This window comes from Protomyctophum parallelum (assembly GCF_964188405.1).
Source record: "Protomyctophum parallelum genome assembly, chromosome: 10".
In the NCBI taxonomy this organism is placed as follows: Eukaryota; Metazoa; Chordata; class Actinopteri; order Myctophiformes; family Myctophidae; genus Protomyctophum; species Protomyctophum parallelum.
The window spans coordinates 36889673-36913067 of record NC_139704.1 but is presented as its reverse complement, the minus strand read 5'-3'; the positions used below and the strand labels follow the sequence as shown (position 1 = coordinate 36913067).

At 44.2% G+C, this 23395-nt stretch overlaps 2 protein-coding genes across 2 annotated transcripts in view; one reads left to right on the top strand and one right to left on the bottom strand.

Moving 5' to 3' along the window:
- The window catches only part of mapk8a (mitogen-activated protein kinase 8a), a 326366-nt gene that overhangs the window by 173087 nt on the left and 129884 nt on the right, over positions 1–23395 (top strand). The window lies entirely within an intron of this gene.
- The window catches only part of unc5b (unc-5 netrin receptor B), an 87143-nt gene continuing 74059 nt past the window's right edge, over positions 10312–23395 (bottom strand). Inside the window, exons 9-17 of the mRNA XM_083774610.1 lie at positions 21240–21434; positions 19147–19575; positions 18148–18235; positions 17171–17345; positions 15830–16069; positions 14474–14623; positions 12575–12739; positions 11889–12067; positions 10312–10736 (exon numbers count right to left, since the gene is read on the bottom strand). Of these exons, the coding sequence (XP_083630736.1) occupies positions 10571–10736; positions 11889–12067; positions 12575–12739; positions 14474–14623; positions 15830–16069; positions 17171–17345; positions 18148–18235; positions 19147–19575; positions 21240–21434 (1787 nt within the window). The 3' untranslated portion in view covers positions 10312–10570. The remainder of the gene's footprint in view (positions 10737–11888; positions 12068–12574; positions 12740–14473; positions 14624–15829; positions 16070–17170; positions 17346–18147; positions 18236–19146; positions 19576–21239; positions 21435–23395) is intronic.

The following is a 23395-nucleotide window of genomic DNA, read 5'->3' as shown; positions in this document are numbered from 1 at the left end:
TCACTAGTACATTATAGTACATACAAAAAACAACTTAAAAAAACGAAATGTGGTATCCAAAAGAGTCCCCGTTGCCAAGCTCGGAGGGCCATCTGCTGGCGAAACGAGCCGTTGCGACTATTCCTTGGTCTTTCAACGTCCAGTTAAAGTTGACGGTCACGGTGCGTGTCGTCGATCAGTTGCCAATCTGAGAGCCCATCGTCAAAAAATAAAGGAAAAACAGCGCCGGGACAGACTAGTCAACAGTCTGTCTCGAAAAAAGAGTCAGTTGCGGACAGGTGTTGCGGTTGCTGCTGGTCAGGGTGGTGGCGCGACATCTTCTGATATTCTGGACACTGTGCGTTCGGACCTGACTATTTGCTCCTCCCCCTCCCGCACCCAAGCTCGTGATTGGTTGACAGGTGCCCGCGCAGAGCGAATCAGCGTGTGCGTGGCTGGCACATGGGCTGGCACAGGCGTCCCGCTTATTGGTCCAAACTGTCTTAACACAGGTGCTGTGTGCGTGGCCATTCCGGCTCTGTTGAACTTTGCACTGTTGCCTAGCAACTGAGCAGCCAACCGCTAAAACACTTTGAAACTTTGAAAGTATAACATATGGACGAGTGAAATTAACATGAAGTTTAAAACCATCTGTGTTGTTTAAGAGTGAGTGTTTTTTTTGTAGGTTTTTTTTTCAGGGCTATTCTGTCTGTAGGCCAAAATTAAATTAAGATCACTAAATATAGCAGAATAGGGCCGCAATCGTGGAATCGCCCTCATTGACTTGCAATGTTGCATGCATTGGGCTTTCTACGGGCGCGTTCAGAAATAGCGCACTGAGCGCACTGTGCAATGCAAACTAATAAATAGTGCGATCAGGTGCGGTATTCCGAACGCGCCCAACACTTCGCTCCCACCCCTCCCACCCTCCTTGCAGAATACAAATGTTGTCCAGCAGGGGGAGTCGTTCCACCAGGCCAGAGGCTCTGCACCAGGCTACCACCATCCCGAATCTGTTTTGAATCTCATTGACTAAATCCCCGCCCCCTCAGAGGCCGAACCAAGATGGCGGCGCCCGTTCAGGACTGGGAGGACGACTGGGAATGTCATGCAATTTTAATTCATTATAGGTCTGGTGAGCAAATTCTGACGGTCTGTTGGTGCTTGATATGCCCTTAAAACGTTCCGATTTTAGGTGTTGTGTTTTTAAGACATTTTGGGCAGTTTTATATCTTATCTCCACCTTATGTGTGATATAAGTGCAGGCTGCAGGCAGTTGCAATGGAGCGAGCACAGCAGACTGTCACCACAGAGGTACGGCGCCTTGTTGTTGGAACATGTAACATTATAAACTAATGTAACATTGTGTGTTTTTTGATTTATTGAAATATTTATTAACAGTTTGTAGAATTTACAGTACATTTTAAGCACAAACTCAATACAAAGACTGTCAACTGTGAGTGGACGACCCAATTAAGCATTACACTTGTTTACAACAGGGTCCACATTGTTCAATTCATCAAAAGTGTTGCCTGCTTTTTATTTGGTCCTCTTAGTCGTTGAGCCAAGGGAGGCCATGCTAACGACGTTAGCGTGATGCTAACGCAGCTCACACAGTGAGCCTCACTACGTGGCATCAATACACAATTTTGTCTGACAAACAATTCAAACGTTTTTAATGTGACAAGTTGTGGTGAGTTGGTGATCACCACAGCCATTCAGAGTACTGAATGTGTGTATTCATATTATTATTATTATTACGTGTAGACCTGCCTTTATCCTTTATGTGTAGTGTACATGATTGTGGATGCTGTGTTCAGCCTGTTGCAAACTAGTGTCATATTTAGAGTTGAGGCTTTGGACGGTTGAAATATCAACCACTGCAACACAGGTTACTCCTCCCTATTTAAATGTATTTAGTCACATACAAGTAGCGATGATGACATAGCAAACAAAGCCCTGGTAGTTAGTACATGCCAGCTATATGTTGGGATTTGGGTGCAACTCCCAGGAGGGCTGTCAAATGCTGTCTCACTGCTGTCCACTGTCCAGTTGTATGTTTACAGAAAATGTTCAATTCATTGTCACGCTGTCCAGTTAACAAATTAAGATCGGCTCATCTGAAACCCACTTATGTTTTCTTGTAGACACTGTCCTACGACCAGATAGCTCTGTGATTACACCTTTAGCACATGGTGGCTTTACTCTGCAGCCACACTAGCCTCGGAAAGCCATACATTTCCAGGAAGAAAAAATAACCACACTGTCACTGACTACTTTTTTTCACATTGTGAAAAAAAAATACCACTTAGGCCCTATTAAAATAGTATAAAAAAAGAAGTGAGGGGTGCTCTCTACATCATCATGATGACACTATGCCTATTTGCTCAGACACTGATGTAAAATTGTCCATTCATTGTCAATGTGGATTTAATGTTTGTGTAAGACAGCGCCCCTCAAAATAGAGCAGGCAGTTTAAAAAATAGTGAAAATGGCCAAGCTACAAAAAATGGCCAAGCTCAGCTTGTAGATATTTTCAGAAGAAATCTATTTGTGAGGGGTGCTAGCCTCTCACTCTGAGGGTTTGTGTACTGTAAACACCACTATTGATGACGAAGGTGAGGACGCAAATTGTGATTGGCCGGAATGAGATGATGAATGATAAGAGCGACCCTCATTTCACACAGGTGTGATTTTTGTTTAAATATTCTGCAGTGTGGAATAAGTGTTAGGCCTATCATATATCTATTCTGCCTATGACTACACGTAACATATTACCAATTACTAGTACAACTGTTCACGAAGTGAAACGGGCAGAACGCAGCATAGCAGTTTCACCGCTGCTATTCTTGAGGGTGGGTTGACCTTGTAGGTCAGTATATCAGTGGGTTTGAAGGGGCTCCAGGTGGTCCCCAGCTAAATGATGGAGAATTGTTAAAGGACCACTTCACCCCTTTTGCAACCAGATCTTATTTAAATGTTTAGGGCACAAACATGTTCCTGGGGTTTTTTATGTGTGCAATAAGTGTTTTTAGATATTTTAGTCATGGTGCCATAATCATCATGACCAAAAATTCTGCAAATTTCTAATTGTGCTACTGTTATCTACTACAAATACTACTGACATTGAGTGACTGCAGCTTGTTCCAGCAGCAAAATGTCACTTTAACCAAATGGAGTGGACCCTTATAAGATATTTTAAGCTTGAGAGTGTAGTATATACATTTGGAAATGTAATGCAACACATAGAATATCACTGAGAAGCAATATATTAAAACAAACTTTGAATAATTTGTAAATGAAAGGAAAGTATGTATGGGAACAACCAAACCAAACAATGTTCTTCTTATAACACAGTCTAAGGGCACTGTTTATTTAGCAAATAGCAATAACAACAGTCCATGTTGGGTTCTACTGAGTGTACAGCTGGATACCTGAGGCTTACACAGCACAAATAGTTTCAGAATTCCTTACTAACGGGTTTTGTTTCCCTTAAGAAAAAATAAAAAGCATAAAATAGCTGGAGACCCAGTCCAATCATAATATCATCCATCTTTCTTGGTAGGTGGCTTCCGTTCAGGACTAGTTGGATAAATTTGCTTTTGTAAATAGGCTCTTTGAAAAAATGAATTAATATCGTTATCGGTTTTAATTAAAGGACCACTTCACCACTTTTCAACCTATACACTGACACGAAACAAGACAGGAACGCCCAAAAACGTCACAGCCGGTTTTTTAACAAGACAGGAACGCCCAAAAACATCACATCCGGTGTTTTACCCCGGGCAGAATTTTCTATGGCTGCCAATGCAACTTTTTCCAATCCTTAATCACATACGGCAAACACCTATGCCGATAATATCTAACTTGCGGAGGTAACGTGCCTTGTCCGCGGGCAACAGATCTTTCAACGTATGGCATTGCAAATACGTTAGATAATCGCTACTCTGCGCAATATTGTTTTGAAAATGCCGCAAATTGCATTGCAGTGAACGAGAGCAAATCACAAATCACAAATCTTACCCCGGGGGGTGGGCGGAGCCGCGGAGTCGCAGCTGACGCCCCTCCCTCCGCTCTGATGACGCGTTGTTATGTCAATGTATCGTCATATCATGTAGGTCCTCGCTAATAATCATGATAAAATGGTACGATTTTTTTCTACTCAGTCTGTGTCTCATAGGATGGCTGTGGGCAGTTTAGAAACCCGTCCACCAGTGACATCATCATTAGGCAGATTTTTTTGTTTAGATTTTAATATCGCGAGAATGATGGCTTTCATTTTCGCATTGCAACTTTTCAGGACTAGAAAGCCTGCAGTTTCTATTAAGCACACCTCACACAGTGTCCCCGTGGGCACACTGAACACGTCAGGAGCGTCAGAAGTAGCTGAAGTTTTCTTCTTCGTGGGGTTTTTAGACAGCTGGTGGATGGAAAAGAAGCTCCACCTCCGCGTCCGACGGACACCAGCTGTCTAAAAACCCCACGAAGAAGAAAACTTCAGCTACTTCTGACGCTCCTGACGCGTCCAGTGTGCCCACGGGGTCTGTGAACGCTGCGCGTCAAAACAGCCGCCTCCGTTATTTTCAATGAACCTATCCCACACCGGCGGCGTCAGACTTGCGCTGGCGCGTGTTCACGCCTCGCCTGACGCTCCGATACGCTGCTGTTCTATTTTCCAGGCGTTGCCGTGCTAGCCTGGTTAATAAACCAGACTAATATCGCACGGACCGCGGGATATTAGTCTGGGGAGGCTCAGCTTGGATTTCATTTCCAGGGGGGCGGGTTGAAACATTTTCTCTTTGACGCAATTGGTCAGAGCTACTGTCAGTCAAAGGTCTCAAGCATTGAAAGTCACTGTACCAAAGCCCGCCCATATTGCATACCGTGTCCCGATTGGCCGCCCCATTTCTCTGGTGTAGGAAATGGGCGTACAATTGAGCCTCTCCAGACCGTAATCCGCCGGCAGGCAATTCTTTTTTTGCCAACGGCTGATTCGGTCTGGTTTATTAACCAGGCTATTGCCGCGCGGCCTCCATCCGGGAATCCGTGGGCGTGGCTGGCCAGCCGCGTCCTGTGGGTGTTGCTGTACGTGCGGCTATGACGCGCGGCAATACTGTGCCGCGTCGCTGCGCACCCGCTTCACAGACGGTGTGTGTTGGGCATGTGCTTGTATTCCCCATGCATCAATGATGTCACTGGTGGATGGGTTTCTGAACTGCCCACAGCCTTCATATGAGACACAGACAGAGTAGAAAAAAATTGTGCCATTTTTTCATGATTATTAGTGAGGACCTATTATATGAATATAGGTTGAAAAGTGGTCCTTTAATTAAAATGTCTCCTGAATTTATGATAATGTTTATTTTTATTTGAAAAACCTTAGATTTATGAATGCATCCAGTGGGGCATCACAATAAAATTAGGCATAATGTGTTAATTCCACGGCCGCATATTATCGGTATCGGTTGGTATTGGGGAAAATAGGAGTTGGACAATATCGGGATATTGAATATCGTCAATAAAGTCAATATCGGACTGTTGTTAAAACATTTAAAAATGATATATTTTTTAAAATTATTATTATTATTATTATTATTATTATTGTATGTGTGTGAAGTGGTAAAACCAGTTGCTACTTTTAGGCTGGTTTTCACAGACCTGGCCCCTGCAAAACACAGCTCATCACCTGCATTACACTACTAGGGCCATGAATGAAGCAGCAGAAAAGGCCAATGGCGCCGGCCTAGAGGGGGGCCAAGAATAAGGCGAACAGGAGAGGGATCAGAATAAGGTGAATAGCATTTTATTGTACAGTATATAATGGAAGTAATTTTATATTTTGCAAGTTATGTATTTAAACACCAGCAGGGGGCACTACTGGATAGCATATTTAATAATCTATGACCAAGTGCCCTGTAGTGAATTGGTGCAAGTCAAGACTGATAATGGACAATATTAGACAGTCTAGCAAAGCCATAACATAATGTCATTTCTGAACTATAGGCCTGTGTCCCCCAGGCCATACGGTTTCATGTTATGAACCTGACATTTCTGAGAGAACGAGTGAACCACTTAAACCAGACATACTTCATTGACTGGAGCCCCATAGGGGTCTATACAATATTCTCTCTATATATACATTGTCCCATTCCCTCTACACCAAATCTCCTCCACTAAAATAGCCTAGCTACAAACTCAGAGATCTGCTACAGAGCAACAGCATAATGAACATGCCCAGAATAGGGATGCTTGAGCATCATGTGGTTCATATTACAACTCCTAATATTGCTGAAATAAATGATTATAATGAGACACTATTCATATGAAGTGTTTCTGCATCCGACATATGTGACATATGTGCTGTATTTAAAGGACCACTTCACCACTTTTCAACCTATCTTCATATAATAGGTCCTCGTGCTAATAATCATGATAAAATGGCACGATTTCTTTCTACTGTACTCAGTCTGTCTCATAGGAGGGCTGTGGGCAGTTTAGAAACCGTCTTCCAGTGACATCATCATTAGGCAGATGTTTTTTTACACAAATGTTTAGATTTTCATTATCGTGAGAATGATGGCTTCCATTTTCGCATTGCAACTTTTCAGGACTAGAAAGCCTGCAGTTTTTATTAGCTTGTATTCCCCATCGATGATGTCACTGGAAGACGGTTTCTGAACTGCCCACAGCCCTCCTATGAGACACAGACTGAGTAGAAAAACATTGCGTCATTTCTTCATGATTATTAGTGAGGACCTATTATATGAAGATAGGTTGAAAAGTGGTGAAGTGGTCCTTTAAAGAGAAGTACATACATTAGATATGCTTATGGTAGCCTATATGTTCATGATGTGTAAATGTGCAAAGTTTGCTGAAAAGCTAAATACTGTGCAGCGCGGGTGCCATTATAGGCTCCCTTCATGTTATGTAAAGGGTTCAATTAAGTTATGCACCGAACCGAAGGATGGTCCATAAGTGCCAAACTGGCGTTAAACTTAATTAAACAGGTACAAAGAGGATTGCGCACACAATTAAGATCATATTACATAGTATATTACATATTTACGGCACTTCTCTGCAATGCTGGTTCTTGATGCGAGGATAAATCAGACAAATCAGCTCATGCTGCTTGCTCCCACTTAGACATTAGAGCTAGGTTAGATCGAATGCTCACGGCACACACCGAATCAATTCTAAAAGCTAATATCCGTGTCTCTAAAACCTTGTTAATTTGAAGCCTGGACAGCCTACCGATTTGAAGCTTTCAGAGCCAAATGGACCCTGAGGAAATGTTTCAGCGAGGTGTGAGAACACGAAGGAGAGAATGAGCAGCTTTGCATTCTCGGAGGAACCGGGGGTGTAATTGATAAGCAAAACACTGGTGCCACCAACAAAATGCTCAAAGTATAGACACTCTTCTGCCGAGTCAAGTTATGGTAGTAGTGTGCTATTGCTAATGTCTAATTTTATGCTCCATTGTATCTGACGGTGTTGCCTGTTGGAAATAGAAGTAAAAGTTTGTAGAGCTGCAATTTTCAGGACATAATACAGTCGTATGATGAGGCATAGGCCTGCATTTGATGTACAGACAAGACAATACACAACAAAATACTCATGTTAAACTAGGAAATATAATTTATTGCATAAAAATTATATTTAGTTACAGGTAAGAAGGCTAGACGTTTATTTACAATTGGTAGTTTACAGAGATAAAACAATGTCGCCGACTCCAGTTTTCCGTAAAAACATTAGGGACTGACTCGATGACTCAAAGGCTTGATTCTTCTCTTCGACGGGAGCAAGGTATAATCCGTTTCAACGCGAGGAGAAAGCTCCCAGAGTTGTGGTATACGAACAAAATTCACGAGGTACTCAAGAAGCATCTCATTTATTATATATCTCGGTACAAATGAACACTGACTGTCGTCTACAGCTAATCAGTCTCTGTAAGCAGATTTGGGGCAGAGCGGGGTCCTGCTTAAGGGTTCCGAGGTTTTTAGACAGTTCATGTTCAGACGTGTCATTACGGCCAACGCTGTGCAGGGCATTGGTTCATAATGCTTGTGACACTTTTACTGTGTAGCGGCAGCAGCACACTGCAGCCGCCCCAGTCTTCCACGGCCTCTCTCTCTCCATGGCAGATTTCATCGGTAAAGCAGTCCAATTCCTTCAGATGTGGCTGAAGAATTCCGTGACACATTTAGTGATCACAAGACCGTGTATTGTCTTTTTTGTTTTTACTGTTGACTTCAACCGCCGAAAGCTACGAATCAATCAATGAACCCTGTCAATGTCCTGATCTGAAAAATATATATAATTACTCTTTAGGGGAACGGAGGAAACAATTCACTGTTCTTTTGTACTTGCATAGCACTTACAAAAAGAGATGAGAAATCTTAAGCACGCACACCCACGCACACACACACCCACGCATACAGACCTGTTTTTAGTCCAATCACACACAACAGTGACATGACTCACTGCTTAAGAAGAGGGATACTGCCTGTGTTTTGGTTTTCTGGTTTCAAAAGATTTTAACACTTTTCTTTCTTTCTTTTTTTGCTTTGAGGGATTAAGACTCGACAACAACACAGACATATAGTTAGATAAGGACAAACCCTTCCACATGACAGCATTTGAATCTCAGCCTGTCAAACCGATAGCTGATACGTAACAGTAGCTTGAGCATCCTGACCACAAAGCAGGCGGTTTAGTACAAAGGTAAACAATCTGTTATCAACTGCCAATAAAAAAAAACAGGGATTTTTGGGGGGCGGAAATAATGAGATACATGGAAAGGGATAGCGAAATGGGCACAGACAAGTGGTAGGGAACAAATTGGAACATAAGTCAAATGGTCTTGAGGTAAAGGTTATGGTCCCCTTGCTTGCTGCCGAGTCGATACAAGGCAAAAGGCTGATCTATTGTTCCGTTGTCAACAGCAGCGCGCTGCCCCCCCAGTCATGGTAAAAATGTCTACCAAATATAGCTTACTGTATATTTCATCCTGACATTTCACCATCTAATCTTGAATTACAGACTATATTTAACATTTTGAATAGATATGCAATATTTGAAAGTAACAACAATAAGCATGTTTGTGTTATTCACAGCTCCCGCTGTGCACCTCTAAACTCTTCAATTTGGCCTCCTCTACTATAAACAACAACAATAGAACAACAGTACTCAGCAGCTCAGTAGGCGAATCAAAGCACAGACAAGAAAGAAGGAAAAAAAAAACATCTATATGATCATAATAATAGCGATGGCACGGACGATCGCCAAAAAGAACAAATCCACAAATATGGATAATAACTTAAAGAGCGTTCCCTACAAGAAACTTTTAAGGGCTGATTATGATGCACCCCTGCAGTTCATTCTTGACAGATTGGGAGGGAGGATGGCGGAGGAGGAGACGGATGAAAGATGGAACACCCCGGCGTGTCGGGGGAAAGCGATATGCCAAAGGCTTTGAGGCATTTGTTAGTACGATATAGAGAATCAGGCGGTTCTCAGTGTGTTCGCCGATCCCGAAGCAAAAAAACTCCCAAATCCATCCTTCCACACGGCACACAGAGGGGGGGGGGGGGGGTGCTTCCGCAGCACCTGAAGCGATACGCTGCTCAAAGCCTTTTCGGAACACGAGGGTTCCTTCCTGATATGGTTCGTATATGCGAGTCGAAACGGTCGGGACGGGGAAATCCGCGCCCGTCTCAGTCTGAGGGGGGGATTCGTGACCAAGGTTTCTGTTCACGTGTGTGACAATAAAGAGCGAGTCCAGAGCCTGAGGAGGTTAAAGACTGCCTGTTGTCCACTCTATACTACACACTGCATGTTGACATAGAGTTAAGGACATAGTGCAGTCACTGGGGTGGGGGGGGGGGGGGGGGTGTTCAACTTCAATCATGCACTTTTATAGCAGCACTAAAGGTATGACAGAGTCTTTGTGCTGTGTGTGTGTGTGTGAGTGTGTGTGTGTGTGTGTGTGTGTGTGCGTGCGTGCGTGCGTGCGTGCTCGACGTATCCAATACTCTGATTTCCGTGTGACGCAAAGTGGTGTCAATTATTTACAAAGAGCCTGTGCTGCTCGCTTTCCACCCGTGTTTCTCCCTGTGAAAAGAATTCACACCACACACACACACACACACACACACGGCAGATGCATCTTCACACCCAATTCACACCGCGCTCCGTTCAACCTTCCAGGAGGGTGCAGCCACGTTGCTTGGAGTGGAGAGGCCATCGAGCTGATCCAGGCTCAGCGGTTACCATAGGATGGTGCCACGTTGCTTGGAGTGGAGAGGTGTCGAGCTGATCCAGGCTCAGCGGTTACCATAGGATGGGCCGCCGTGGGAATGAATGGTTGTTTAGCGGGGGGAACATTGGCCAGAGGCCGACCGAGGGAAGAGACGACGAGGGCAAGAGGTAACGGAGTGTGAAGGAACCGGCATGGTCTAAAGGTTCACGCTTTGTGCAGGACCAGGGGGGTTGTGCATATTCATAGGCAGGTGTTCATACTTTTTTTTTGTCGTGGTGGCCCTGAAAACTAAAAAAATAAAATCATTGCGCTTGCTCTCTCTTGCTCGACGAATCAGCAATCCCCGTCCGTTGTCATGACGACCAGCACCTCACTCTTCCCCATGTCTTCCAAGGCAGTTGCCAGAGAGACCAGGTCTGCGTCACAGTGGTGACAAGCTTCCCATAAGTCCAGTAGAACACCTGTGGGGCTAGGCTTTGTTGCAAAGTAGTTTAAGTACCTGAGAGGGAGGGAGAGAGAGAGAGAGAGAGAGAGAGAGAGAGAGAGAGAATTGTTGTTACTAATGAGACAAATACACTTCCCATTAACCCATTTAGGCCTGACGTCGAAATAAAAAAAGTCTTCTGAAAGAATATATATTCAAAGATTTGTGCCGCATTTTCCAAAAATAGCAGACCTACAAGCTCATAGCGCGCCACCCAATAGCTAAAGTATAACATAATGCTTAGTTAAAACACCCGTGTGAAGTGAGGGGCGCTCTTGTCATCATACAACTTTACGTCGTAGTTGGCGGACATTTGACCCAATTTCTCCTTTCATTGTCAATGGCAAATATAATATAATAAAATCACACCCGTGTGAAGTGAGGGGCGCTAATATATTAAAGTCTAACTCATGTTGATTAGGTGATGGTAATGGTGATGTTAAACAAACGGTGCAAACTCAAACACTAAACGCCATTAACAAAAAGAGACAATATGACGTAAATGACACATTATGACCTAAATTCTCCCTTCATTGTCAATGCGTTTACAGAACAAACATTGAACTAAAGACAAACATTAAACCTGTGTATAGGAGGGGCTAGCACCCCTCAATAACATAGCTATAGTGTAGATTTTTGTCCTAACACAAACATGAAATGCTATTGACAATGAATGGACAATTACAATTTACAAGTTAGGCATTTAGCAGACGCTCTTGATCCAGAGCGACTTACATTAAGCAAAAACAAATGCATGGCATACATCACATCAGTAGTTATCATGAATCATGTATAAACTAAGAACGTAACAGTGGATTATCTATGTCAACTATACATACTATACTATATTATATATTATACAATATACATGTGTACTATAAAGTGCTATGACTACATAAAATGCAATTCTAGTGCTGTCTACGTAACGAGCTATCTGTTAAAATCCCACTGGTTTCTTTTGTCAATACATACTTGTGAACTTGGACATTCTGCATAAGATGTACTTTTTACATTTGGCACGTCAGATTAATGCCTTAAACACTTTTGCACTTTTGCTCAAGCTTCCAATAACATACTTTACCATACATAAAATTGGCAGCACATAACTATGTATGGTTCAACCCTCCCGTATCTCGCCACCCATCAGGTGCTATGCTATATGCTAACCTGTCAAAGCCCAGACTGTGAGCCAGCAGTCTCCAGTCACAACCGCGGGCGCTCGGGGCATCCAGACTGGCGCAGATCTTCTGGCGGATGGAGGCGGGCAGGCGAAAGGCATAGGGTCCCACCTGAGAGGAGGGCAGGCAGGTACCTCCCGATGGCAGGGGCGAGTGTGGCGGAAGGGTCTGTAGTGAAAGAAAGAAAGTGTCGTGAGTGGCGAACCAGTGACGCCCCAATGTGACCCCTAAGATCTCCACCCCTGAGCGTCTCAGTAACGAGGACATATGTTATGCTCGTGTGACACAATGCACGTGACTTTCACCTATTGTGTTACTGTAATGCTGTTTTAAATGATGTGTTCTGACCCCACATGTATTATACTCATGAAACAGTGTTTTTTGCAAGGCAGCCGATGGGTTAAATCTGTATGCATTCATTACATTATTGCAGTCGCTGTATATTAAGAAAGAAAGAAAGAAAGAAAGACCAACATGAAACCATATGAAATTACCTTCTCTTATTACTGAATGAATGAATGAATAACAAGCTTTGTAGACCGGCTATTTTCACTAGGTCAGGCCTAATTTATTTTTTGGGTCCTGAGCTAAAAAAGTTGGGGAACCACTGTATAACTACTGTATATGATATCCCCAGAGGTCTAATACTGTCGTCCATATAATATAGCACTGTACCTCCTGGATGTCTGTGTGCAGCTGGAATATCTGCCCCTCCCCCTCCACCTGCCGAACGCAGATCTTGCAGCTGAGCTGCGACACGGCCAGGCTCCCTCTCTCCAGGCTGAAGCTGCAGTGGAGCGGCCTCTGGCTGCCACTCCAGATGTGGTAGAACGGAATCTCCTGTCACACACGCACACACGCACGCACACACACACACACACACACACACACACACACACACACACACACACACACACGCACATATGCACACAGACGGTAGGACGTTTAATGACATTTTCTGGTTGTTGGTTTTTACCCCCAATTTAGTCGTTATGCCGATTGATTCCTCCCCACACACATTTCTGTACTGTCTCTGACTAACACCTCGAGGAGCCCCCACCGGGAGGACGTCGTATAACCAACGTCCTACTCAAGACATTATAGCGTCAATCATCATATAGCCGAGAACATGTATGTTCCTGGTGCCAGGTGTTCCAATTGATGAAGATACTGCAGACCTAAAGACCTCACTGCTGAAGGAAAACTGTCACCTGCTTGTAAGAATCAACATGTTTTCTATCAAATCCTATCCCTATTCTGTAGAGTATCTCACATTAACTTCTGGCCACAGATTATGCCTTATTGTGCACATGTATTATATTCTCTGTGTTGTCACGGACCACTCTTAGGTCTAGGGGCCAAACTAGGGGCACACTATTACAGCCACAGTCTGTAATAGTGTGCCCTTAATAAACCTAAGCGAGCTCATGGCTTTCTGGCAGATGAGTAATCGGATTCAATGACAAATCGCCACCTCGGTATGGAGGAGAGCGACCGGGGTCACAACTGAGCAGGGGATTTAGAGTCACAACAGTGTGCGTCATGCATACATACATGCATACTACCCCAAGTGCAATATGCTATTCACTTCAGTGCACTCGCCAGGAAAAGCTCCTCACAATGACACCGGGTATATGTATTCACCGACCAGGACATTGCAGTATATATATGGAGCACAGCCTCGTCTCGTAGCCGTTAGTGAATTCATAGAGTGCTTGTTTGTTGTTGTTGAGTCTCTCGCCCCTGAGTGTTCATAATGTACTCTGCTGACCGTGGTGGCAGAGTGCAACGGAGCATGCAACAGTTTACGGCGTTAGCGACTGATGACAAGCTAAGTGCAGCTGTTATGGTTTGCTAGCTTAACCCATTTTGGGCGGGAACCCCTTTTGGTGTTTGAAGCTATTGAAAAATAGCGCGGCGTGCCGCGCAAAAACAAACCCCGTGAAAATGTAGTGCAAATCGTTGAGTATTTATTCTTTCAGAGCGAATGTTTTTTAACTCAAATCTTTGCTTCTGGGAGGTCCCTGGAACAGCGTATTTTCAGATGGAGGTTGGCGGCCAATTACCTATATTTTTGGGGGTCCTTGACATGAAATAGTTTGAGAACCACTTCAGAAAACTGTCAGGATTTAGAAGACATTTGTAGAATCGTTCCCAGGTCTAAATGGGTTAAGCCTCAGTTATACTTGCGTGCGTGCCGGTGTCATGCTTTGTTAAATAGCAGATCTACGAGCTCTCAACGTGTCACACCGGTGACCCGCTGAGAGCTTGTATATCTGCTATTCACGGCATTCAACACCAGCATGCAACTAAGTTTGAATCAGGCTTTAGATGAAAAAGTCTTTATGTATTCCTGCTCACTACTTTATAATACAGCACTGGCCATTGAATAGCATCTTTCACGGTCGCTTAGCTAAATTGTGTTATATGGCCAGTTCATAAAATACTTGTGTATTTTAGCCCTTTTCCAATAGAGCCAGACTTGTAAAGCACTGACTTTTATGCTGCATCAGAGAATGGCAGCCCAGCGGCAGGCCAGACTGGCTATAGGAGAAAAGCGTGTGTGTGACTGACCTGGTACTTGGCCAGCAATTTGCTTCTCCAGTGGGAGTGAGGGATGTCATGGATGGACAGACGCAGGTTGTGGTAGCTGTCTTTGAAGAGCAAAGGCTTCGGATCCTCCAGCAACACTCCCCCTAAACTTCTCTCCAAGTCCATCACCTCCTGCAGACACACACAATGGGAGACGAAACGGACACAAACGTTTTTTTTATTTTCATGCGCACCAAATAATTAATACATTCACGTCTGGCATTTCCAATTGTTTGTCTTATCGACGTGTGTGAGTGGCGCCAGGATACTAATAAATCTTCCGTTTTGAAAACACAAAGCAAAGCACTGTACACTCTGGAGTCTATGGATTCGATGTTCATAATGTCTGTCTATATTTACTAAAAGGTGTGGCACTGCAGGTTTCACCACGACCGCAATGAGAAAAAAGGCTGCATTGATATAAATTGCACATTCGTGCATGCAGTATGCATTCTGCTGTTGAACCGCAAAGAAAGGGACGAGAGCATATGTAAATGTGTTAATTTGGCCCGCCGATTCATTAATCAGGAATTCAACTCAACTCTCATATCATATAAATTTGTAAAGCCCTTAATCACTACTACAGTCTCAAAGGACTTTGCACGCCCACAGTTAACAACTAATGACATCAGGTGAACTATGGCTCTGATTTAATGATCAAATTAAATCTAAAATATAGCTGCAAGCAGCTATAAGACGGGGTCGAGCCCAAAAAGAAAACATGGCTGACAGGCCAAAATAAGGACGAAAGGTGGATGGAGCAAATCATAACAATTTAGAAAAATGATGCCAAAACTGCTGAGAAGGCGGAATTTTCACAAAAACAAAAGGGGCCTACTCCATTTGGGCTAGCTTGACCCTAATAACAAACACCACCTTAGTTGTCACCTTTTCTTTGCAATTATGTTTCACCTTTTCCTCACAATTTCATTGTTATCCCCCTGTACTGTAGTCCCCACTGGTTCGGTCATTAGTTCATTAGTGATCAGGTTCATATTTAAACACGATGAACATTAATGACCCTCAACAATTATGTGTTTCAGAAAAGTCCTTGTGAATAAAACTAGACAGTTTTATTGTCACATCACAGTTTTACAAGTAAAAACGTTTGTGTGCATATTTCCCATCCTGTCATTCTTCCAAGAAAACACAGAAAGGGAAGAAGGGGGAGGGGGGGGGGGGGTAAGGAGATCAAGGCAAGAAAGAACAAAGTTTGAGTGCATTTACCACAAAAAGTACAAGTAAAGGTCCCCAGATAATTATTTAGAAGCTATAGTTTCAACAAGCTTACGAAAGACCACGAAACCGTGACATGGTGTACAGTACACTGTACAGTACCTTGAGGGCATGGGGGGTGTCGTGGATGCAGTAGATTTGGAGGATGTAGTCGAGGGAGAGACACGGGGCCCGAGGCGCAAACAGGGCCAGCTGAAGGCGCTTGCAGGCGGGCTGCGGGGGACAGGACTGTCCCACCAGGCCATAGGTCCCCAGCTGCTCCATCACCACGTGGCAGCTCTCCTCCTCCACCTGGAGGTAGCAGGGCGACGACAGAGTCTCCTCCCCGACCGTCAGCACCTCCTGGACGGGGGGGAGACGGAGGGGAACAGTGGCAGGGGCGGGAAAAAGGTTAAGTATCAATTCAATTCTGCAATGTAGAAATACTCTCTCAAGTAAAACTCACAAGTAAGGAATTCACAATTTACAAGTTTACAGGTACAGGTACAGTGTTGGTGTCAAAATGTAGTTAAAAGTACCAAAAGTAGAAAGTACTCATTATGCAAAATGTCTCCATTATGATTACATTCTAATAGATCTGTGAGCTTGTAGATGGGCTATTTTCAAATGGTCAAAAGTACATACTGTATAGGGTTGAAGTGGTGACTGAATCTATGTTTGGTAACAATAATACAAATAGTAGCTAGTAACTAAGGCTTTCAAATAATTGCAGTGGAATCAAATCACAAATTTTGTCCTCTGAGATGTAGTGGAGTAGAAGTAAAATACTGAAAACTAGAAATACTCCAGTAAAGTGTGTCCCCCCCCCCCCCTCCGTACCAGACAATCAAGGCACTTCCTAATGGGCTTTATCATAGAGCAGACCGGGAGTGATAGCCCCGCCCCCCGCTGTTCATTTCAATGGAAGTGGCTCAGTGGCGTTTTGAAGCAGCCGGAAGAAGAACGCTCTACTTCTGCATTTGGACACCAAAATGTGGTGTTCCAGCTTTGACCAGTAGGCTCGGCGGCTTCAACGTTGGCCAGCCCTTCCGGGGTCCTTGGGCTAATATGCACACAAAATCCTACTTCGGACCGGGCCCCTTCCCTACTTCTTCCTTACCGATACTAATAAAGGCTCTGTTCCATTTAGTGTGCAGTGGTTCTCCAATGTTTTAATTTCAAGGACCCCCGCATAACTCTCAACCTGTGCAGGGCCATTTTGGAACCCATTCAAGGACAGGTGCATGCTTTTGATCCGACATCCCCAAAAATTCGACCTAACCCTAACCGCACGCGGACGCCACGGGTGATATTTGACCCACGGGTGATTTTTTTTACCCGCAGTGCATGTCGGACATTTGACCAGCATGGAACAGAGCCTTCATTAGTATCAGCGGTAGCACCTGTGAAGGAGGTATAGGGAAGGGGCCCCCCGTGTTGTTTCCAAAAAAAATGGCGTCTCACCTCCCACGCTCCCTGGTGGGTCTGCGTCTTCAGCGCGAGTGTCCAGTCGGGCGTGGGCGTGTCCAGCTGGGCACAGTGGGGCAGCGTGAGCACCACGGGTCGGTTGAGCAGCATGCAGGACGGGCCACAGCTCACCACGGGGCTCAGCACCGTTTGGCTGCCTTCAGAGGGCAGCCTGGAGGGTAGAGAGAACCAGAACGAGACCCCGTTAGGAGACCAGAGACACCAGAGATTCTACAAAATGGTCCCCAAACCTTTTAGCCCCCCCCCCCGACCTAACCTAACCTAAAAGTTATGAGTTAACCCATTTAGGCCTGACGTCGAAATAAAAAAAAGTCTTCTGAAAGAATATATATTCAAAGATTTGTGCCACATTTTTACGATAAAAAGAATAGCAGACCTACACGCTCGTAGCACGCCACTCGGTGGCGCGCTATGAGCTTGTAGATCTGCTATTTTTCAATAGCTAAAGTATAACATAATGCTTATAGTTAAAACAACAAAAAGTGTTCCCGTCCAGAATCGATTAAAAACGTTTATATTATATATATAACATATATTCAAAGATGTTCACGATTTTTCAAAAATAGCTGATCTACAAGAGCTTGTAGATCTGCTATTTTTCAACAGCTAAAGTAAATAATGGTTAAAGTTTTACGCTAAGGTTCCAGGTCTCACTCTCAATGGGTTAAGAGAGACACTGCAGAATTGCAGAATAGAAAAAAGTTTCCAAACGTCATTTCAAACATTGTACTTTTCATAATGGCGTACAGTATAGTGTCAGAGGAGCAATTATCAATTAGCTCCAGACCGGTCCTGATTGAAACAATTAATGTGTTTGTTTTATTCAGGGGGAATCAGCAGAAGAGCATTTTTAATTAAATCAAAGTCTATTCCACTATGCATGTGTAGCGTGCCTCGCGGCATATGGAGCGGACGAGCGTGAGCGGGAGAGATAGAACTAAAAAGTCACTCACGTGGTTTTCTCCCACTTGTTGATAATTAGGTACATCTCGTAGAATTTCCCCTGGGGAATGGCGCCCGGCGGAACCAGCAAGCTCACACCTGAGAGGAGGGAGAAGAGTGACAGCCTTAATTGTCATATCTGCAAGGGTGACAAATTAATTGGTATCCGTCATGGTTTCATAAGTACGCCGCGTTTAAAGGCCTGGTGACAAAATTGTAATTTTTCTTTTTGGGTTTTCTGACCTCAATTGCATCCCAAAAACCTTAACTTTGAACATTCAGTGGATTGTCTGTGGTCTGGGGTTTTCTGAATAATTACTCTCAAACAAGTGCTCTTATCTGCCTGTGGACGGTCCACAAATCCCTCCCTCTCCTTTTCATGATTCTGGATCCATTGCAAGCATTTGTTTTGCACGAAAAACACTCCTAGGGCTAAAAACGGCCTTAGGCGTTATCACAAATGTAATGAGGTCAACACATTTGGGCACATTGGGTATGTGGCTATGGCCGTGTTTAGCCCAAGGAGTGCTTGCAATGGATTCAGCATGAAAACCCCTAGTTTGACACGTCACATGCGACTTAATAGCTCAATGCTGACAACCGGTCAGCAGGTGGATTCATGAATGTATGTACTGTATATAGACAACATTTTAGGCCAATAAAAAAAACTATACATATATTGAACAAAAAAGCCTGTTGGCTGCATGCCGGACTAAAAAGCAAAGCGCTTAAACCATTTTGGGCGGGAACCCCTTTTGGTGTTAGCATTATGTTATATGCTTTAGCTATTGAAAAATAGCAGATCTACGAGCTCATAGCGCGCCACCGAGTGGCGCACTATGAGCTTGTAGATCTGCCACCGAGTGGCGCGCTACGAGCTTGTACGTCTGCTATTTTTGAAGAATCGAAGAACGACTGACATAGAAACATAGCTTTTTTTCAGAAAACTGTCAGGATGTAGAAGACATTTATAGAATCTGATCTGAATCAGATCAAAGCGCTTAATATACCCGTGTTGGGGATGGTGAGGCGTCCTCCCAGGTTGCCGAGCGTGGCGCCGGCACTGTGACCGGGCTCCCTGGCGGGCACGGTGGCGCTGTGGACGCCGCCGTGCTCGCCGCCGTGGCGCTCCCGTCCCACCATCGTGCCCGGCGCCGACTTCAGGCCGAGGGTCTCGGCGTGGGCGGCGTCGTCGGTGGAGCAGTCCATGGACGGGGGCAGCTCCATGGACGAGAGCGTGGAGGCGTTGTACACCTTTATCTTCAGGCTGGGCAGCGTGCAGGGGTCCAGCAGCGGGGAGGTGGTCATGGGGATCTTGTGGGGGCCGCCGGTGTCCCCCCCGTTGAGGCCCCGCTGCAGGGAGAAGAGGGGCCCGCGGAAGGGGCCCGCCGTGGCCGTGAGGTCCGGGGGAGCCGAGGGGTGCAGGAGGTGAGGGTTGTCTGGGAGAGGACACAGGAGAGGAGACCAGTCTGTTAACCCACTTCTGCCCTGTGTGTCGTTGGGTGGGTCCTTTTTTGAGGGGCGCTAGCCCCTCCTATATTCAGCTATTAGTGTAGATTTCCGTCTTACACAAACATTGACAACTAGAAAATTCGCAATTTAAAAAAATTGCAGAGTGTGGTTGCCGCAGTGGCTTACATATGCCCCTCCCACTAGTATTGCCAGCCAATTACAATTTCAAGTCACGCCTTAGATCATGCGTAAGTCATTCGGAGGGGCTTTAACCCCCGAAATTCATGTTTTTGCGACAAACGGTTACATTTCTCGCATTTGCGGCGCCCCCTATGGATGAAAATGGAATTGCTTTTAGAACTTGGTCGATTGAACCACCCCGGACATGTGATTCAAATTTGGGATGGATTGGACATTCCGTTCGTGATTTATGGCATTTTTGTGATATAGGCCCCTCCTACTAACTTCGGAAGACGATTACGGCCGAACGATACGCACTACCAAAATTCTGCAGTTGGTGATTTAATCGGATATGTCCAGAGATCATGTGTGCCGATTTCTGTGAGATTTGGACAAAATCTGTAGGAGGAAAAGCAAAAAGTGTGTTTTGGACAAAATTCAAAATGGCGGAAAATCCATCATGGCGGAAATGGGCGTGGCCTATATGGGGAGATGCGTCATGACCCAAGGAATCCAGGGGAAAAAATATTTTGATTTTACGACCTACGGTTCAAGAGTTATAAGCCAAAAGGTAAAGTGGGCTGTTATAGCGCCACCATGAGGCCGACCTATAAAATTATAATTTTAATTAATTTTAGTCATAATTAAGAAATATCCCTAAAAGTTTTGTAACTATAGTGATTACAGTCTCCGAGGAAAAAATACTTGAATGTGATTTTTTGCCTTTTCCCATTCATGTCAATGGGGAAATTTAATTCACTAATAAATTCATATCAATTAAACTATACAACATTTCTCTTAACAAAATACAAGCACACGATTCCCGATTTTTCCGGTGAATTTGACATATGGCTCAAGTGCGTACAGCGTACAGTGTGGGAGGTATAAAGCGACAAAAAAAAGACTAGTGGAATAATACTACGAATAATAAAGTGTTACAATTACTAGAGTCTGGTTGCCCCTTTTGGGGCAACCACACTAATGAATGTTGAATTTACGTCATATGTAGACGAGCAAATCGGCCATTTTTGTCCTACACAGAATTCCCATTGAGCCATTTTTTTTAATGATTATTCTAAAAACTATTTAGAATAGTGAAAATATTTTCACAACTTTTGAGTGCCAGCCACTCTTGCATGACAGAGTAGGGCATTCATTTGCAAAGTAAAATATGGAGAATATAGATATGAGGGATTCTGCCTGACAGCGACCATATACTGTAGAAGTGTAATGAGGTTCATTCATTTTTAACTCGCGGTTTCCACGGTGATCGTCATAAAGGAAACAAACAGAGCAATCAGAAAAATAATAATAATGAATAATTGAATATGAATATTAATGAGTGATGACAAATTATAGAAAAAGAATTAAGTACAAAAACAATTGTCATGAGGTGTGTGTGTGTGTGTGTGTGTGTGTGTGTGTGTGTGTGTGTGTGTGTGCGTGCGTGTGTGCGTGCGTGCGTACCCACCCTGTCTGGGAGGCTTATAGTTGCCAGGGTGGAAGGCGGCGGTGAGCGCAGAGGAAGAATCGGTGATGTCACCGTGGAGATGTCGACACCTGCGGCGGTACGCCAGGATGCCCACGCACAGCACCAGGATCACGCACAGCAACAGCGCCCCCACCAGGCCGGCGTACACCGCCACGCTCATACCCGGAGCCATTGCTGAAAACAAGACAGGAACGCACAGTGTTATTATGAGCTGAAAACAAGACAGGTACACACAGGGTTAAGAGCTGAAAACAAGACAGGTACACACAGGGTTATGAGCTGACAACGAGACAGGTACACACAGGGTTAAGAGCTGAAAACAAGACAGGTACACACAGGGTTATGAGCTGACAACGAGACAGGTACACACAGGGTTAAGAGCTGAAAACAAGACAGGTACACACAGGGTTATGAGCTGACAACGAGACAGGTACACACAGGGTTATGAGCTGAAAAAAAGACAGGTACACAAAGGGTTATGAGCTGAAAACAAGACAGGTACACACAGGGTTATCGACCTGGACCCTATCCTAGTAGGCCCTATCCCTATTTCGGGACCATAAGCTCTAAATAGCCAATCTGCAATCTCACAACGCGTCGCAAGTTCGCAATCAGGGTTACATAATGTGTCCGTGGCAAGTGTCCATTGTATATGAGGCAAATCAAAATTGAATGTCTATCACAAGTGCGCATGAGGATGGATGGGCCCTGGTTGCCACGCAATGCGTTGTATGCTCTTGTAGGTCAAGTTCACTAAGTATAGACTAGACTAGAGGGTCTAGAAAGGGCATTGTGAAGAAGGCGCAACGCGCGCGCATGCACACACACACACACACACACACACACACACACACACACACACACACACACACACACACACAGTAAATCTAATGTCAAGGAAAACGAGAGGGTAGGACATTTTTCACAAGAGCACTGTGAATGCAGAACACTTTTGTTATATAGTCCATGATTGTAATGTAACCTCTAAAAGCCCTGCTGCCTGCTTCAATGTGAACAGATTCTGGTGGAAAAACCCATAATAATAATAATAATAATAATAACTTGAATTTATATAGTGCCTTTAAAGAAACTCAAGGACGCTGAGAGACTGTTATCTACAACTGTATATAGCTCCCTCCGTTTGCCCTGCAAATGGCAGTGGTGGGAAAATACTCAAAGTTTTAACTTAAGTAAAAAATAATACATACATAATATAATAATAATAATCAATACTGTGTTTAAAAACTGTAGTGAAAAAAAATGTCCGGAATTCAAAATGCACTTGAGTGAAAGTACCAACATATTGGCAACAAAATGTACTTAGGTCGCATTCTCATTCTTGCATTTTAAAATTTTAATTCGTTTGCGTTCACACTGCGCTTTATCAACCGCAGTCAGGGAAACGCAGCAGGGAACTTTATCAATGTGTTTCATAAATTATGTGTTTCATAAATTCATAAACTACACAGGGAATTCTATGATGTTAAAATTATACTTCGAGTAATGGTTAGGACGTAAAGTGAGGGCAACATACGTGGATGCAGTGTGTCGTCGGGGAGACGGGGACTGGACGTGTGCGTGTGTGTATGTGTGTGTGTGTGTGTGTGTGTGTGTGTGTGTGTGTGTGTGTGTATGTGTGTGTGTGTGTGAGACTGTGTGTGTCTGCGTGCCGAGGCACAGCGGAGACGGGAGCGCAAAATGAATTATCCAACGTTTATGCTCATTCAACCACATCTATCCACAGTAACGTGACTTCTTTGGGCTGCGTAAAATATGCCCTCTCCATCTCAAACTTTACTCCTCATACTCCTCACGTTTCATTTCCTTCATTTCATTTCCAGATTACGTTCACACCTGCAGTGAATCGAAGTCAGGTGCGCTTTGAAGCGAAGCGAAACCCCCGTTTGTTGGCCAACTAGAATGCGATTGTTTAATCCGCATCAGACTACACACCTGATCCGCATCAGACTACACACCTGCCAAACGAAGCGCACTTTCCGACAACACACAGCAGGATTCCAATTAATCGCAGTAAGGCATCTTGGTGTGAATGAGACAATAAAGTACCGAAAGTAGAAAGTAGTAAAGTAGTTATGCAGAATGTCCCATTTAAAGTTTTCAAAATGTATACAAAT